Below are 20,170 nucleotides of genomic sequence, written 5' to 3' on the forward strand. Positions count from 1 at the left end.
AGCTAGATATGAAATTAAATTCCTTGAGACATTTTGTTGACCACCAAACTCCTTAGAGCTACAGAATCATACCATCCTCTACCGTTATTTATTGGATAGTGCCAGGTAAATGAAATGAAGCAGAACGATCGGAAAAAAAACTGGTCATAAACAATGAAAAGACAAAGTGTATCAAATTATTAAATAAGCCTCGAACTGACCATCCTGACAGATATTGTACTGTCCTCGGGGCTAACATGCCTCGGACTCTACAATATCTGACTGAATGTGCAGTTTTCGGCTTACAACCATTACTTACTGTCAGCGACACTGCCCCAATAAACACATAATATAGTATAGGAAACAATGTAGACAGGAACATTTAATATGTAAAGTTACTATCATTGACGTTCCAATTCGGTTCACCTTTGAAAACTATGTCACACCAACAAAGGAAGAAGGAAGCTGGGCGGTGTCATGACAATCTTGTAAAGTTCATGCGTACCGCTGTTTTAAACATTGGTGCTGCTGTCTCTTCGCACAATATGACTATTTTGCGAGAAAATTTGGACCAATGGCTGGTAAGGTAGCTATTTTTAACAGGATTGAACCTGAACTCTTTTTTGACAATCGCGTCTATGTTGATTTGAGGTGGGTAATAATTATAATGTCATCTCAAGAAAACCAACAAATGTTCAGATGGTGGGTGGTTTCAGTTGTTTATTTTGATAAAGAGTATTTCCGTCATTATTGTTTATTTTAAACAAAAGCATCGAGACAGTTCCCGAGGATAACAGCTTGTGACATTTGATTGTTAAATAGGTAGTCAAATATACGGTTTGGAATCGTAGGAAGAAACACCAGTGTGCCTAGAAAGGAATAAAAATAAAAGTCCATGGATGATGTTTACGGAAGTTTATGCTATTTCATAACATAAGTGAATCTTAGTAATTATATTAATCAACCATGATAATTATGATATGTTGGTATATAACATATATATGCTGTGATCTGCACAAAATAGCTTGTTAATCCAATGTAAAGGAATGAGAAAGGATAAAACGTTACTGACAAGTCACGCGAGTGTGTGAGGCTGTTATAAGAATAGAATTTTTATTAACTTTAATAATCTGGTTACTCCTCTACAAATTTGGTTAATTAAATCTCCACTTTACACAAATCTATGTATCAATATACACAATAAATGGAGAACAGCACACAAACATGCGCTGGTTTAACTTCGTACATATAAATTTTTAGTTGATGTAATTACTTAGTTACAGATAACATACTGACCATTCATGTAAGTTTAAAGAAAAATATTACAGTTTTTATTCAAATCCTGTGGTTGCAATTTTAAGTGTCTTTAAGTTCAGGAAGTATCAGTACGCGGCATTAATACGTACCATCTCCCCCTCAACAAAAATACTTTATACAGGGTTATTTTTGCCCTTCTACCCTTGCAAACTGATTCGCACCGTCTTGAATTCGCCCAGTCACAGTTGTGTTTAAAATGTCTTAACTTCGTCCGCTGACAACGAGGGCGAAAAGGGAAAAATAAAACGGGGAGATTATTTCCCTGTTCACTTGTAGCCTATTCACAAAATATCATAAGTAAAAAATCTAAATAATATCTATCAAAAAATTATTTATGAATGTTTAAACATTCTGATTTCCCATTGCTATATTAATATATTTCAACAGCACACACTTCGCCAAAAATTCAGAATAATAAGTTGTTTTTTTTACAAAAATTAATAAATTGCATGCAATAACTCTATAATAATGATATAACTGCAAGATATAAAAAACCGAGACACTAAATATTGAGAAATTCAGGAAATACTTTCCTGATTCTCCACTTCAAACAATAACTGATGATCAGACCCTTGAACCTTCATCATAAAGAGGGATTTCCTCTTTCCTCGATTTACTGCAGTAAAGAGATGAGTTGCTTACTTTTTATTCAAATGAGAGCAGATATGTGTCCAGCCGTGAACTACAACGTATCCAAGCTTTTTGACCGCATTAATTTAAGGATTTTGACTTTCTTAGCAGTTCTGTTGATGTACAATATTGGGTTTGTTGTGAATAAATGCCAACCTCCCACGAAAGGTAAGATTACTTACAATAATATTTTGTCACTCAGCATTTTATGCCGATCGTCTTTAGTTTTTTTATATTCTCCATCCATCAGCAAATACATTTTTCTTCACTTTTTAAAAGTGGGGGTAAAATCGTTATGAGAAACTCATCCCTGGATCTTTTAAAAAGTAAAAATGCAGTTCCAGTCCTTAGCTGACAATTTGTTTGTTTGACTGTACTTATATTTCATTGTAAAAATGAATCATTTTGTATATTGTTGCCTGTAATATGAACCTGGACATTTTGGGCTATTATTTCATTCATTATGTGTTATAGTCATGATAATATTATTTTTTTAATGTATATGCCCCCTGAGGCCCCTTGATTGGTGAATAAATAAATATATGTAATATATGTAATGTAAGTGAATGACTTTATGACAAAATTTCTAAATCAAATTGCTTTCAGTGGATCGTGCATGCAGAGAAAGCTGATCGACTTACTAAGTGAACTTCAAGTGTATATACATGTATAAGTGTCTAAAGAAATGCTACTTGACACTTGATATTTAAGAAGTGTTATAGTCTTTTTCTTGAATATTGTAGATTTCCTTCATTTTACCAAGAACATAACAGACCTAGACCATGTCAGAGCTAGACAGTTTGTGTACTTGGACTGCTGTGCTTCCGGTTACGATACCATCACATGGTACTTTAAGAATAATAACACAAAGTACTCGTGGAAGGAATTTCCTTTCTTGTATCAGGAATGCGAACACAATGACGAATGTCCAACTTTGTTCTTAGAAAACCAGACTCTGCTGATTCTGAAGGCTACTGTCGGCTACGATAACGGCTCCTATATATGTGTTGCCCATAACTCCAGCACTGGACAGAATATTTCCCACTTGGAGGACCTATTAGTCGTTGGTATTGAATTTATTCAATAGATTTCACTTAAATTTGAAAAATGAAAAAAAAATAGTTTTCATGTTAAAACTGTTAAAGGGTCAATAAATTTTATGTGATATAGAAAGGGCACAATAGTTGTATTTCAACGTTATGCTCATTTAGGTTTTTTAAAAGATGAAATAATTAAATCATAACATGTATCGGATTTCGGTGGCACCTCTCTCGCATCAACCCCAACAAGCACTGTTAGTATCTATCCCCTTTCTGCTCCAAGTGTGATTTGGCTACTTACTAATACGCCATTTGTATTTGTAGTTTATTTTTTCCACGCTCTCCTTTAAATGATATACTAGTATCTCAATTTTTGTGGGATTTTTGTGAAGTTAGTGCCAGAGCGAATCTCATTTCTGGATACTTTCAGTACCTAACACACGTTTAAATTGTTGTCCATCACATAATAAATCCAGAAATTTGAACACATTTCATACATTTTGACAAATTACACATTGGCAGCTCTATTTGATATGCTTCTGTTTACATATGTATACAGTTTATGACACATACTTGATAGATTGTGTTGAACGGCTTAAACCTGAGCCCATTCCTCCCAGTGACGTCATCACCAACATTGGACAGAATGCCACGTTCCACTGCGCTGCCGACTTTGGCTGCAAGTCAAGTTTCACACGAGATGTCAGTTGGTACATAGGCACTGTGGAAGTCCAGGATGTTAGTACACGGTACATCGTGACTGAAGAAAATAGGTATTTACATGAAATCTTTCCAGCCTTTGTACACTTATTTCTTTTAATGAGGAATAAAGTTGTTAATTTGTATTGCTGTGTCATAAATTGAATGTTTTCATTCCATTATGAGATTTAAGATAAGTTGGGGGGGGGGGGGGGGGGGTCCAAAGAAGAAATTTAGTAAATGAATGAAAATGAGTGTGATAAACACAACTTGATGGTTTGCTGAATTTTTGCACAAAGGACCATAACAGACATTAAACTAGTAATACTTTGTACTTTCTTTTTGCTCGAGCAATTCTACTCAAAGCAATGCATGTATCCGAAATTCACAAATATACCTTGATTTCAACATAATGTAGTAGAAACTGGTAAAAAAATTTGATAAAAAAAATATTTATTGATGTTTTGTGAGTTAACACTTTGAATCACCTACTTTCGACAAATATTGTTCACATCATGACTGATGCAAATTTTCCTGAATCACGTTTACATTTTCAGAGATTACAGTCCTGTAGTGCAAGCCAATCTGACAGTTTTGAATGTTCAGCAGTCGGATTTTGATGTAACGTTCTCCTGTTGGGTTTCCTCTGATTTTGACATAGATACACCAAAGTTTTCTGTAAAACTTAGACAAGAAGGTAGGGGGCTAAAATTTAATGAAAACAATTGCAAAGTACTGTACAATTAGATATAAATTTATATGAGACTGAAAAAAAATTATAGAATTACTTTTAACCGGGAGACGTACCAAGTCTGTTGAGTATATGATCTATGATACTTTACTAAAAGGCATGGTTATACCATTCACAGCTTTACTCTAGACTGGCTATTTTTTAAGTTAATTGAACTGCATATGTTAGAATGAAACATCGGTATTGAATAAAAACTCTTACATTGATGTAGTGCAATTTCATATAAATTCAGACTATTGGCTAAAAACTGTGGCAATATTGTTGTTAGCACAAATACTTAGTCTTATGATTTTAATATTTATAAAATTAACATTTTTTTTTATTTGTTTCAGTTTTTAATGTGATAAACATCAAAGTGATTATTATTGTACCATGTGTGGTTGTTATTTTGTTTATAATTACGGGTACGACGACAAAGTTATATGGTCCACACATAAACTTTTATTGTAAATCTCGAGGCCTCTTTGGCGGTTTGCCTAAAATGAGTAAGTATGTAAAATATATATAAAATAAATAAAGTAGTTATGAATCATGCATTTTTAATATCAACCCCGATATAGATGAATTTTGAATGAGTTTTTATTAATTTTTAGTCACTATGAAACAGGATTTTTTCCACATTTTTGCAAATTTAACATGTTTTACAACTTTTTAAGTTTCCCATCTTTTGATGTTCTTGTCTCTGTTGACTTAAAAAATGATAAGTATAACACATTTATCACGATGTACTCATGTTCATTTTCTATTCTACTTTAGTAGTTTTTAAAGGATTTTATTATTTAAAAATAAAAAACTGTTTTTAAAAAAAGCAAAATACATACACGTACTAGAATGCCCGTTACCATTAGGACATTCCGTTAAAATTAGTGCTTAAGCACCTTCTGTAAACTTGCATTGATTATTTTTTACTTCCTGTATCAGGCAATAATCATCGGTACCATGCCCTTGTGGTCCATGATGATAGTAGGAATGAGGACAACGACATTGCAGACCAAATCACAAGTACACTGGAGAAGGAGGGATACAAGATTTGTAACCGGATAGAGGGCTCCGGTAAAGGTAGGTTCATGTAGGTCAATGTAGGATAAGTAAAATTATATTTAAATTTTTTTAACGGTAGATATGATTGGTAATTTGTCGACCATTTATCTTCCTTGAATATTCTATCCCATAACCGCCTTTCAAAATATCTAACAATTGACAACTCCATTTTAAATTTAAATATGATTACACTTTAGGAGTGTTCTCCCATTTTGGCGGGTACCTTGAACAGTCTGCCTCCGTAATCATCCTCGACATGGAGAGCGACTCTGACGACTCCAACACATTCAGAGTGTTCATTGAATCTAGTCTCAGAAACATGGCGGACTCACTAGTAGGGCTCACCGTCATCCAGAGAAAGGGGATGGAGAATTCAGTGATGGACTCGGTGGAATACAAAGGTCTTAAACGACTTCAATGGCCGGGGTCCGAGAGCTCAGATCGACAACGACAGAAGTTTTATAAACAGCTTCAGCTGCGGCTACCAAAACCTGTTAAACTTGATGAAAGGACTCCCTTGCTACAAAGTGTGTAGGATGCTGGGTTGTGTTTTATCATTCTTCATTGTTAAGGACGTTGTTTACTCAGGGTTTGAGTTCTCTAATCCGGATTGTTATTAAGTTCAATGTCATTAGTAAAATTTGTTCTAAACACAAAAGGTATTTATGAAATGAATTATTATTGACATAAAACTCGATAGTTTTACTACATTATGGAATGAGGCTCAAAGAAAGTTTGACGTTTAGCAAAACAGAGGAAATTCGGACTAAATTTTTCAGATTTTGTTTTCCACTGAAATATTTTTGGTAGTACTATAATATTAAAAGTTAAGATTTTATTTGTTAGTCAACATAATTTTGCATATTTTCTGTTGGTTTTAACTCGCTTTTTTGTTATAATAATCGTATGGCACATACTAAAAAAACATTCAGAAATGCTTAAAAATGATAAAAGACACCATATCTCAAAATTTTGATCATTGACCTCATATAAATTTTATGCCAGCAGAGAAAGGTCAATATACTTAGTTTGATACTATAAATGTTTTAGTATTGTCATCATTCAGTTTTTTGTTAAATTTAATCAAAAAAGAGTAGGGACTTGAAAACTGATAGAGAAAATTTGGACTTGAATACCTATAAAAATTGTGAATATAAACTTAATGCTTTGCATCTATTTAATGTCACTGCCATTCATAAACTGTAATTCATTTGTTAAAGAGTTTGGCAATTTGTATTATTTTCACAATTAAGAAAATCTCAATCATAGTGTAAAATTTTTAGGGATTTTTCTTAAATTTCCAAAAAATATTCAATGGCCATTAACTCAAAAAGTAGGTCATTGACCTACTTTTTTAAAAGTGAAGAATAACACTACCATGTAAGGTCTATGACACACAATAGTTGGTTTTTCATTATCATCAGTGGATTTTTTTTCATTCTGAGTAAAAGTCATCCTTAATGCGATATACATTATTGGTTTTTTAGCTCACCTGAACCGAAGGTTCAAGTGAGCTTTTCTGATCACCTGTTGTCCGTCGTCCGTCCGTCCGTCTGTCTGTCCGTCCGTCTGTAAACTTTTCACATTTTTGACTTCTTCTCTAGAACCACTGAGCCAAATTTAACCAAACTTGGGACAAAGCATCCTTATGAGAAGGGGATTCTAAATTGTTAAAATAAAGGTCACAACCCTTTTTAAAAGGGAGATAATTGCGAAACTGCGAAAATTGGGTGGGTGTCTTAAAAAATCTTCTTCTTAAGAACCACTACACCAGATATGCCAATATTTACACCAAAGCTTGTATATATAGTGAAGATTCTAAATTGTAAAAATCGCGATCCCCGGGTCAATACTGGGGTCCCAAGAGGGGTTCAAAGTTGATTAAAAAAGACAAATTTAACATAGAAATATATGGGGGGAAATGTTTTTAAAAATGTATTCTCAAGGACTACAGTTCTAAAATTAGTGAGATTAATATACAAGTACCCTAAAAGTGTAGATTCTAAATTGTGAAAACCGTGATCCCCGGACTAATACTACATACGGCTCCAAAATATGTTCAAAGTTTAACATAGACTTATATATTGGGAAAATGTTTTAAACTCTTCTTTTTAAGAATAACAATGCTACAGTTTGTGAGATTACTGTGCAATCATTCTGAGATAGTGCAGATTCTAAATTGTTTAAATCATGTTTTATTAAAAGAAGTATTAAAAAAAAAAAAAAAGAAATTTCCATGATAAGTTTATCATCGTTAAATTATCTGGTTACACATGTGTATGTTTATCGACTAGTTTTTTGTTTTTTTTGGAATTTCAATCCCGACATCAATTACTCACATATCGGGATACAAGTGATCGGGATCAAAGATCATAAATTCAAACAACTTCAAAAAGGTGTGGATCTTAGTTTTTACGAAGTTTTGATTCACAAACACACAGTTAGGAAAGATAAAGGAACAAAAGATATGGATAAAAAGTAGGAATCATTGATAGACTTTATCAACTATATATAGACTTTCCATGTTTTTTGAGTTTAGTCTATAAGACAGATGATCGATGAGAATGCAAAATTTAACATGCCTAATGTTCTCATCACACCTGCAATATTTTTATTTGATGAATCGATAAAGAAGCTTTTAATGATTGAAATACAAAACAGATGCCAATATCATCTTTTAATTATTTAACGAATATAATTCAATTTTTTCAGTGAAATTGGATTTTTTTTTTTACTGCAAATGGGTATTTTAGAGCTTAAAATTCAGTCTCAGTTGATGTGTAAAATAACTATGAATAAAAACATGCCAAAGATAAAATTGTTTCTTCTTTTTATGTATTGTTTAATATATGGCAAAATCTTGAAATATATGAGTTTTACAATATTTATTCAGAGTTCACTTCATAATAAACCCTTTCGAAATAAAATGATACAAGGACTATTGTTCAGGTGAGCGATTTGTGGCCCATGGGCCTCTTGTTTTAATTATTACAAACACAGGATTGCTCATTATAAGTGGGCTTTTATATTTTTAACTGAAATATAATGTTAATTGTCAAAGCTACTTCCATGGTCACGTGTGATACTAGTGAGTCTCCTGAATTCATATCAAAGTGTGAATAATTTAAATAAAGTGTTATCATGTACAAGTAGTTGGATTGTCCCAAAGGCACTTGACCTTAAAATGTCTTTTTATAGGGATTTAATTTCCCGTGTTATAATAAAAGTTTTTAATATAATACATGTTTTAGGAAAAATCTATTACGATCGATTTTTAAAAAAATACTTTTTAATGCCTGTAGATTGGCATTTATCATACATGTACCGAATACCATTACCAATATAGTGACAGAAATAAGGGCCGTTATGTTTTCACCAATAATTTAAGCACTGAATGCTTATTTCTGGATGCCGTCGGTCCTATAACACACCAAGGCGGTGCAGACAAACTGAATACCACGCGTTAGCACGGTATGTTATTTTGTCTGCACTGCCTTGTTATGTTATAGGACCGACGGCATCCAGAAATAAGCATTAAATGCGTATACTCATATTGATATTTATTTTTTTGAATTTTTTATGCATCGTCGCTTTTGAGTTATTATATACGCTCTTAGTCAGAGTAATGAAAAATACATCGAACAGCTATATAAACATGTTATTTGGTTTGCTTCCGCGATTAGAAATATAATGCCAGAAACTTTGTCGAGAAAAATTTTCATTTATAAACGAATAGATTTGATTTAACGATTACTTTCATAAGTACTTATGGAATTGGTTATGTATTTGAACGTTTCGTTAAATTTTACAATACTCAGTAATAAATACATTAAAAACGCATGATAATGTTTATATTTGTGCCCATGCGCCGTGAAAAGGCTTAGTGTATTTTACAAGAAATTGAACGTCGCAAATTTCCAATGCAAACATAAGAGCAAATATGCACTGAATGTAAATATTAGGGAAACAATTTTAAGATTATTAAGATAAATAAATGAAAACAAAAGACAAATATATGCACAAGACTTGTCATAGATTATATAATCCTTCTTGCTCAAATATTACACCGTTGCTCCCCGGACCTCATAAAGGAAAAAAAAACTTTATCAATTTTTCTATTTAATCATGTATTAAATGAGTCACACGGTATCTTCAAATTTCTTATTTCAGATAATAAACAAATTGGTTTTTAGATTATAATACACATTATTATTATTTATATAATAAATGACTAAGTTTAACTACATGTATATGTTTTTTTTATGGAATGAAATTAATAAATGTAAGACTACGATTGTAAATTACAAAGAACAATAATCAGTTGAACTTAACATGTAAACAGTACATTATCACACTGCATTGTAATGTGAACTGACAGAAACTTTAAAATTGAAATCCACATTTTTTTTATATCTACCAGTAAATATAATTGAATTCTATAAACGCTTTTGCATGTATATATATATTTTTTTTAAAAATAAAATTCTTAGCCAGGGGTAATTATATGATTCTAATATATACAATGTAACATAAAATGAGTTTGGTATGTGGTGTACTGATATACAATTTAACAAAATCAATGGAACTCATATTGATATAACAAGTCTTGTTGCGTCTTTCACGATATAATACTTAAGTAACAAATACAAACACAGATATTATGATTGCATGTAAGCACCGGTAGTTATTCAAGATTCTTCATCCAATAATTATAAAAAAAAAAATTTATGTTCCAGTAAATTCACGTTGAAAAAAATATAAGTATACTGGTAATATCGAAAAAAGTAGATTTAATATTTACTAGCAAGCAAGCTGATATAACACTCTACAAAGGAAATGAAGTATAATATGATCATAATCTAATAACAATTTTTATAATCATGTGTCTTCATAATTAACCCGTGATTAACTTGTAAAAACCAAGCCATCGTAAATTATATTAAACAAAAAAATCGATACACTTGATTGAGGTTATATATACTAGTATATGATATGCTGGCTATAAGGTAATCATTCATTAAGACATTGTTTACTCAGATGTACGCTTATTATATCTCTTTAACTATAACTATTCTTATCATATGTAATCAGATGAAAGTATAAGAGTTAGTTGATATACACATTAAGATTTTATAATAAAAACAAGTGGTTGCTAATTATATAACCATTGAGATCACAGTGTAAAAATTAAAGATTTTGAACAACATGAAAAATAAATCAACCAAATGTAGAACATGCATCATTAAATGCCGACATTATCGTACAGAATCTGTCTTTTAGAAGTTCACGACTTTGCCTGTTTTGTAGGACTCCACGGCTTTTTCTATTATTTTACTTACCAGTAAACACTCTTCTTTAGTAATGAGAGGTTGTACATCGCCTAAAGAAATGAATACAGTCAAGATGTGTTAGAAAGATACTAAGAAAATTTGGTTTTGTCGAAATGACAAAACAGAACACTACAAAACCTAGTACTAATATTAAACTTGTTGTTTCGAATCCGAGAACGGTAGATTGAGAAAAAATCCGCAATTATTAATTTCCACCGGCAAGTAGTGCATGGTTTTAATGCGGAAGTGAAACATGTAGAGAACGCTGACGAATCATGTTGATACTTATCGCACGTGTATAATACATGTACTTTTGGTCAATAGTACAGAGGCTTTATTAATGAAGGTATTGTGAATACCTGATAGACAGCTGTAGAAATGGGCTAAGGCCAACTCGAAGGCCTTCTCAAACCTCTGGGGGAAGGAATAGTGCAGAGGGGGGCTATTGGATCCTTGTAGATAATCCACAGAATATGAGGAACGTCTGGGATTATCTGCCATGGCCATTCCCTTCGTTCCAAACATCTACAAAATATGTTATACTAGTAACTTCTTGTGCTGGTTCTTTTTGACATGTTTTTTGAATGCGCATTAATTGCATATGTTTACAGGAATTACAATGTATAAGTTTTAATGGTACATGTATACTCTTCTTGCTGTTGAACAAAATTAATCTGTAAAAAGAAGCTGCTACCGTAACAATTAACTAAATATTTTTTTAAACCATAATAAAGGATTTATTCAATTTTTTTTAGAAATACTAGTACTAGTACCTGTATTCAAAATACATGTACACGTAAATAAAAGACGGTAATAAAGCTGTAAGCATGTCGAACGCAGGGGACATATCAGCGACTTCCTTGAGGTAGCCTTACTTCTGTTCTGATATCATAGCCGTACACACATTCCCTGAACACATCTATGGTGGCCATCAGTCCGTCCTGAAACGTGAGGGCCACGACCCCAGCATCCGGTTCTCCGATTTTCTGCAGCGTCTCGTCACGAATATGGGTCATGACGAACACAGACTTTGGGGCAGCGCACGAGGTCAACCAGACCAGCATGTCGATGTCGTGAATGGCCATGTCCGAGATCAAATTACAGCCCTCCTGGTCTGTATGGAAGGGAGAAAAATGCAAAAATGTTCACATAATTGCTAGAAAAGTTCAAGATTTATCGAATGGTTCATGTGTTTGATTCATTATATATGACGTCAAAATTTATTTTAGTTGAAAGATCTTACAAGTGCCTATAAATGCGATTCTGAAATTTGAGATATTAAAGGGGCATGGTCATGATTTTGGTCAAAAATTATTTCTCCGATTTAATGTGTACAATGCTTCATCAGTAAAGCATTTTTAATAGGCAGCCAAAATTTAGGTGTCATTCGTTGAGTTATGAGCGAGTTACAGAGCTTACAATTCTTTGCTATGTAAATAAAGCTTTTGTTTACGTTTTGAATGTTGAAGTGAAAATTCCAGTTTTAGACCAAAAATAATGTGTAAAACGTTAGTAACTGTTTATTCATGCTTAAAATGAATAAGAAGATAGACAATTCATTTTGAAAAAGATTTTTACTGGTATATTGAACCTACATGTATGTAAACAAAAACAGGGCACAAGCCTTAATTAATTGTTTACATGACAAAGAGTTATTTATCTTGCTTATAACTCTACGATTGACTCTCAAAATTCATTTGATCATTAGAAATGAAATCCTACAGCATTGTTAAAATTAAAAACAGAAAAATAAAATTTGCCCAAAATCGGGATCATGCCCCTTTAATTCCGTTGATGATGTTTCATACCAATAATTTGGTCTAATGTGGTAATAAGGAGCACGAACACTATGAAAAAATGGTGTTATATAAATTTTTTTTTATAACAGATGAAGGAAATCAGGTACCAATTCAATGTAGGCGTTTTCTTGACGTCTGACAAAAGAAATCAATCCCAATTTCCTACAGTCATCTCCTAGAAACCTAGAAACCGCTGTTTCAATGTGTTCTAGAAATATGTATTTGTATCCGAAATACTTTTCAGGCTATTTTATATGGAATTCCAATATGAAGTTTCATTCATTACTAGTACTTAATTCGTAATCGAAGTAACCGTTATGTACTAGAACTAGATAAATTTCAATTAACCATGACAGCATCAATATACAGTCTATAATATATAAAGTCATTTAATACATCTTAGCTTTAAGTATTTCATCCATACGTTGCGGCTATTAGTTATTTAAAATCATGCAAACTTATTATGGACATCTTTTAATACTTGATTTTTTTTAAAGTAAAAGTCGAGAACATAGATTGTTTTTACCGTTTTCTGAGAGACTGTAGGTTTTCTGAATGCATCCCTTAAATTTTGTTAGTCTTGGAAAAATCTCAGGAATTTATTACACCTTTTCTTCATATTTCTTTGAAGCTGATAGCATATTGAATAATTCCTTAACTGTGTTGTTAACCTTACAGTTAACTTTAATACACCTTTTCAGAGAGGTGAAATATATTTATAAAAGTTACAGAAAACACGTGTTTGTTTTGAATTAAGTGGACGTGTCGATATTACATATCGATTGGCTGTTTACGGGTGTTTACGGGTGAATAGGGTGAATTATTCCGTGCTACGCATGACTTGTACACATATAAAGTAGAATTTGGGTTTTTTTTAAGTTATTCTAAGTTCGATTCCACTTTGCAATAGACTATCCCCACCCACCCCTCCCAAATGATAACATTGAATTTCTGTCAGTTTTTTGTTTCTACATGATTTTTCTTCTTTTGTAGAATGAGTATGCTTGTACTTGTTTATGAAAGTAAAGAGACTGAGAGCCGTTTAAGTTTGTACTATATTATACATTATACGATTATTAAAGTTTGTTGCATTCGCGCAATTGGCTTATCCTATAAATTATGTGTTTGTGTTTTATTTTATAAATAATTTTTTGTTCGGTTGAACTGGTGAATAAGAACATAGTACTATACAATCAAACGCTTGCTACTTATCTCGTACTGGCTTCGGCGTGTTATAACGTTTATGTTTATGCACCACTATTACCTGGCCTGCATGCACTATCTCAAAACAACTGCCGTATTCACCTTGAATTTTCTACTTTTGTTATGAATCGTCCCAATTTAACGATTTACTCCTAATTCTATAAACAAATGACATTCCACATTCCACTCCACTGCAAATCCAGTAATTAATGGGATGTATGAACAATGACTAAATATAAACCACAACAATGAATCACTTTACCAGTGTTGGACAGGAATTCGTAGGACGGTTTTGGATTATCCCGGGATGTTAGTCTCAATAATTGTAGGTCTCCCAAAGTCCCACTCTGTGCTGTTGCTTTCAGGCTAGCAAAAGCTGGGTCAAACCTCCTATAAGCGAACGAAGCATAATCGAGTCTGAATATAACATGTAACAATTAAGAAAGTTGGAAAAAGAAGAACTGATAATATACTGAGTATTTGAAGATGCCACTGATTTTACCAGCAACAAAATACAGTACAATTGGCTATTTTATTGTTATTGGGCTTTTTCAAATTATTGTTCTTTCTATTTATGAAAATTATTTTCAATTCGTCATAGTCGTGGGAGGAGGAGAAGCCAGGATGGGAAGGAGCCATGAGGAGGAGGAGGAGGAGGAGGAGGAGGAGGAGGAGGAGCCATGAGGAGGAGGAGGAGCCATGAGGAGGAGGAGGAAGGATGAGGAGGGAGGAGCTAGATGAGGAGCAGGAAGGAGGATGGATGAGCAAGAGGAGGAGCAGGAAGAAGGAGGAGGAGGGAGGAGCAAGAGGATGAGCATGAGGGAGGAGCAAGAAGGAGGAGCAAGAGGAGGAAGAGCAGGAAGGAGGAGCAAGAGGGGGAGGAGAAGGGGAAGAGCCAGAGGAGGAGCAAGAGCAGAAGAGGAGGAGGAGAAGGCAATAGTTTATGTAGAATAATGTTAAGCCAATAGGCAGCCCATTGAGGAGGATGTTTAATTTGGTCATCACTTTGATTTAATATTTGCAACCTTTGAAATGAAGTCAGCAATACAGTTCCATAATTTTCAGCAGTTTCGTAGCAGGTTTTTATGTCTGTGAAGGATTCAGCTGTAGGCTTTTCCACCATCACAGATTTCCCTGCCAAACAGATAACCTGTTAGATGCAAATCCACGTCACACGGTGAACATAATATGTAAATATATTTTTTACAAACCTTCTTTCAAGCTATCACATATAATTTCTGCGTGCGTGCTTGTTGGACTGAATACAAAAACAGCATCAACTCTGGAAAACGTAAAGTAGATCAATTATTGAAAAATTATAAATGTCTTATTCTAATGTACATGTAAGTGATGTCATTACATAGTACTTGATAAAGTCAGACCAAATGTTGTGGAGATTATTTTATCATAACAATATTGTAATCGAAGGTTGTAACATTTGTGTATCGCCATTTGTATATATCGTCAAATTAAGACAATCTCAAAAGTTCTTTATTTACTAGTGCATTATTTACTTCATTGTCTGGAAAATTGATACATATAACTGAGTTCAGTATGTTACGGTAAACTAGTATTGAATGAAAAATTTCTATTTTTCATGAGCTATTCTTCGTGTCTTAAAAATACGCTTTCGCTAACAATTGCCTATCTTTTACGAAAAAACGCATAACTTTTGCAAAAATTGAATAACTTTTTTATAGCTCATGTAAATTGTTACTGTATAAATTAGCTTTTACAGTCATGTTTATCAAAATGAGTGAAGTATCAAAATGAATTTACATATCTCAAAAGCTCTCATTTTTTCGCGAACTTATATATACACCTTTTTGTGACAGTCTCGCGTTGAAAAAGTAATGCGTTGAAAAAGTAATGCGTTCATTTGTGACGACTTTCGAATTACGCTATGTAAATAACCCAAATGGCTTTCGTATAATAATACAATCAACTCAACAATAATGAAAAAAGAATGTCATCCTGATAAAAAAAAATGAATTAAAACTCCAATAACCCTTTGTCAGCTAGAAGCGATTTCCTGTCCTTGAACGTGAGAAAAGGGATGTCGTGAAGGAAAAGTTGATCTTTCACTTTCTGGCTTTGTTGTTCATTCTCCTCAACAACCCAGTTAATGTTGTATCTTCTGTCTCGGAGGATGTTGGGAATATGGACCGAACTTGCAATGCGCCCCGCTCCGAACACACCAACATTCAGGCGGTCTTTCGTCTTGTTCTTTTCTACTACTGTAGAAAACGACAAGCGTTGACATTTCTGTAAAACATACAATATGATTTAGTTCACGCAGAAATGAGTTTGAATTTTAGTGTTCCACTGTCTTCCAAGATTTGGCCTCTCTGGGCTTAAACTTACAAAATTTCTATTGGTTTAATCATCAATAACAAAAATACACTTGTCAGGAATCTAAACTTTACTCATGGTTCAATTAAACAATAAACTGCTTTCTTTGGTGTTTCATGCGGGATATGAAGGTAGAGACATTGCACAAAAATACATTACCCACGTTAGCGGGTTATATAACTTTTTCCTGCAATGATCGCTATACCTTCATAACTCCAATGAATCATCAAAGAAAGAATTTTATTATCTATATGTATCTCTTTCTTTTAAGAAAATTAATGGATTAATCGTAAATAGTAAAAGTAACTAAATTATTGTTAATGTACGATAGTTAAAAGAAACAACCAAGTCGGCATATTGATGAGGTAAATGAATTTGAGTCTGACAGGATCATGATTATTTCGTGCAGTCTGTGGTTCTTCCGACCGATCGATAATCTGGTTAGAATTGGATCGTGTCGATTTCAGCCCTGTCATTTATTATAGAGCTATGAAATATAATCAATTTCCGTAAGAAATAGAGGAAATCACACTTGGTGAATGTAAATATTACATTATACATGCATATGTTCATTGTGGTTTCATATTGTGGTTCATTACAGTTCATTGTGGTTTCATATTGCGGTTCGTTGCAGTTCATTGTGGTTTCATATTATGGTTCATTGCAGTTCATTGTGGTTAAAAGACACGCCGCATAGGTATACAAATTCTAATTAAAGGAGGGATGGGCGGGTGAAGTCTTACAATAGTCCAAGGTCCTGAATGTGATATATATAAGAAAATTTCTTCCAGTGTTAGTTGGTAAATGGTCGATACTCAATCTTGTCAGCTTTGCTTCAGGTTTTATAATGTCAATATCTGGTGCTCAATAACGATTATCCCAATTGTTGCTCAACATTATATTTTTATTATCAATTTTAATAGCCCTGGTACTTCAACAGCTTAAGGAATAATCCTTACAAAAATTTAGATTACTGGGAATCAAAATTTGTACATGACAGAATTTTTATTCCCAATAATCTAATTTTTTGTAGAGGGCAATAATATAAATATACATGTAGTTAAGTGAGATAATGAAAAAGTGCAAACTAGACAGAACATGTGTTACATCAAAAGTTTGGAATCAAAGATTTGTAAACTTAAATGTATAAAATATCTAAATTGTTACAGATTTTAATGTAACACAGGTCAAACGCTTGACAACATTCATTAGTATATCGAATCAGCCAGACTGAAATATACGCGCCCCGTTTAAAGATTGGTCGAAACCTACCGCGACCTTAGAAAAATCACGGACTGCACGAAATAATCATGATGATGTCAGAAGACGATTTGGCTGTTTCTTTTAGCTAACGTACCCGTGTATATTATCAGAAATTCAGTGAATTTTACTTACTTTTTATAATCAGTTTATCAATTAGTGAAATGAAAGATGTAAATATAAACAATGAAATACTTTCTTTGATGATTCATGCGGATTATGAAGGTAGCGATCACTGCAGAAAAAATAACATAACTCGCTAACGCGAGTTATGTATTTTTTCTGCAATGTCGCCACCTTCATATCCCGCCATCGTCGGATACCCACGGGTGATCGCGTCTTTTACTTATCAGTGATAAGTGATAAGTAAAAGACGCGATCACCCGTGGGTATCCGACGATGATATCCCGCATGAATCACCAAAGATTAAATATATGCTGAGCAGAGGCTTACAAAAGTGTCCTAAATCTACCACCGTAAGACAGGCATAAAGGTGAATAGCCGATCTATTTAGTTAAGTTTACCTAAAGTGGGTCGTCATATTATCTTGCAGGAGTCTCCACCTCTTTGTCTGTCTGTCTGTCTGTCTGTCTGTCTCTGTCTCTCTCTCTCTCTCTCTCTCTCTCTCTCTCTCATTGAGAGAGTCTTTTTAAAGACCTTAACATATTTGTCGTAATGCACATTTGCAAATTACATTGGTCACTCATTCAGAGGAGTTTCCAAACCATGGCAGTCGTTTAAAGACAATGCACGTGTACAAAAAAACAATACATGCAACAAAACATACACGTGCAGATTAACGTCAATTAAATTATATGGTACTGCATGTTTGAAGCCAACGCACCTGTATTTGTCGACAGGAGAGTCTCAGCTCTGTATACCACTTCGTTAACCTGACGAGCATCAGTAGATCTTAGTAGAGACGGACAGACCAACAAAGCACCTGAACAGACCAGAATAAACACGTGTGCGTCTATATTTTTATTGGCCTGTTTACATATTGGCGTTGGATGGAAGCACATCGGTGCTAAAATTGATTAGAAGTATATGGAAAAGTTCACCTGAGAATCACGTGACCAAAAAAATAGAAAAATAAGTTTTGATGAAACAAATGAAGGAATGTTGAATATTTGATTGTGTGTTTCTTTCTAATGAATGCATACATGTACTTGATATATTTCTTTCCATTTTTTATTATTTAGAATATGTATGTATATCTGCCAGGGAAAAAAACCTCAGGTACATGTATTTGAAAAAATCAATAAAATGTTTTTAAAAAGGTAACGTATCATATGCTTAATTAACTTTAATGTTCCTGTAGGCCTAATAAGAAAAAAAATATTTTCTAATACGAGTAAGTGTTCAAAGATAACGTTATAAAGGTTAATTTGTACGTTACTAAGTACAGGGGTCAAAATATAGAACACAGATCGACCTAGTTGAATGTAATATCAAACACAGGCCCGATAACCAAAGTCAATTCCTATCTTTAAAGATATGCTGGGGCAACTTCTATATTTTCAACTATAACTGCACTCTATTTTTGATATTGGGATCATTTTAAATGTGTTAATCAGTCGAAATATGGTGTCATTGATTTACTTAAGTTTGGCTTTTTTTTTTTTAATTCCCCTATATATTTCAAACAAGACTTATTTTAAAAAGTTTGTCTGGCGTTATTTTTGTCAGATTTTAAAGAGATTTGTATTGATTTAAGCAGATCATTCAATTTGCACTTTTTGACATACTTTAAAATACATGTACTTCTTTGACTACGCATTAGTAAATTTTAATATTTTAAACACAAACTAAAATATTTTGAAATAGCTTTACTTAAAATATCCTTTGCAATAGGCAAGCCAAAAAAATCTTTCTTTGGATTGCTAATATCAATTCTCGTGAACGGAGGGTTAGCAAGTTATCTAAATATGAATGATGCCAAAAATCTAAAGATCGAAATTCTGAATTTCTGAATCCAGATCTTTTCAAAATCAGTCAAGGGATTACTCTTTGACCATTCTTTTAAAAAATGTGGTTTTCAAAGAAACATATTGTGAACAGAAAAAAAAATACATACTCTTGGGACGTAAGTTAGTATCGGAACTCTACAACTAAAACAGCGAACATGCGCGTCCCCGGAAAAATACCCCCCACCCCCGATGGGATAATTTTGTTTGTTGAGAGGGGGGGGGGGGTGTCAGAGGCTTATTACTCTGCGTCTGTCTGCGGAGCGAGAACAGTATTTTTTAGAATTAGAGCTCCATGTTTACAAAAATATAGATTATTTACTACTGGATAATATTTCTGGATGTTTCCTTTACTTAATAATTGTTTATATCTAAGCATATCGCGTACAGTGTATCTTAAAATTCGAGGTAGATCTGATGGTTCATTTCAAATTGTAACCATCCAGCCTCAAAGCCTCTTATACTCATGATACTGTCAACTAATTGTCATGTTGTAAATTTTGTATTTGCTGCGACCCGGTAAATTCAAAATTTACAAAATGACAATACACTGTATATCAGAAATGGAAAGATCTCTAAATAAGAAAAGGTCGTTTCAATTTCAATTACTAGATTCCCTTGGTGGGGAAAACAGAAGGGGGGGGGGTGTTAAATGATATTTTGTCGGTGGGTGGGCTGGCTCGTAACCAATATTTGGTGATTTCACTTTATGACTCGAGATTTCTCAGTTGATTTTTTTCTTGAGGGATAAAATGTCATGCCCGAAAAGAGTTATCAACAACGACTTTTCAGATGCAAGCAC

General features: G+C 33.3%; 2 protein-coding genes and 1 long non-coding RNA gene across 4 annotated transcripts; 1 reads left to right on the top strand and 2 right to left on the bottom strand.

Moving 5' to 3' along the window:
* Positions 1–1,794: 1,794 nt before the first annotated feature.
* Positions 1,795–10,517, top strand: LOC105337250 (uncharacterized). Of its 2 annotated transcripts, XM_034472795.2 has the most exons (8): positions 1,796–2,094; positions 2,670–2,772; positions 2,871–2,993; positions 3,547–3,739; positions 4,223–4,362; positions 4,749–4,901; positions 5,338–5,475; positions 5,655–10,517. In XM_034472795.2, exons 2-8 carry the CDS (start codon positions 2,709–2,711, stop codon positions 5,990–5,992), a joined length of 1,149 nt encoding a protein of 382 aa, XP_034328686.1. In that variant the 5' UTR covers positions 1,796–2,094; positions 2,670–2,708; the 3' UTR covers positions 5,993–10,517. The 2 variants fall into 2 exon arrangements, with proteins under 2 accessions (XP_034328685.1, XP_034328686.1); XM_034472794.2 differs by having other exon boundaries at positions 1,795–2,094; positions 2,670–2,993.
* LOC136270916 (uncharacterized) lies at positions 2,896–4,296 on the bottom strand. Its single transcript, XR_010708781.1, has 3 exons — positions 4,158–4,296; positions 3,540–3,726; positions 2,896–3,019 (listed from the first exon to the last, which is right to left on the bottom strand). It is a non-coding gene; the product is annotated as an uncharacterized lncRNA (long non-coding RNA).
* LOC105348320 (uncharacterized oxidoreductase YrbE) lies at positions 10,231–18,412 on the bottom strand. The gene is made up of 8 exons (XM_034472790.2): positions 18,246–18,412; positions 15,798–16,054; positions 15,001–15,071; positions 14,815–14,923; positions 14,052–14,179; positions 11,663–11,901; positions 11,147–11,312; positions 10,231–10,837 (listed from the first exon to the last, which is right to left on the bottom strand). Exons 1-8 carry the CDS (start codon positions 18,303–18,305, stop codon positions 10,734–10,736), a joined length of 1,134 nt encoding a protein of 377 aa, XP_034328681.2. The 5' UTR covers positions 18,306–18,412; the 3' UTR covers positions 10,231–10,733.
* Positions 18,413–20,170: the final 1,758 nt, after the last annotated feature.

This window comes from Magallana gigas, chromosome 8 (assembly GCF_963853765.1).
Source record: "Magallana gigas chromosome 8, xbMagGiga1.1, whole genome shotgun sequence".
NCBI classification, from domain to species: Eukaryota; Metazoa; Mollusca; class Bivalvia; order Ostreida; family Ostreidae; genus Magallana; species Magallana gigas.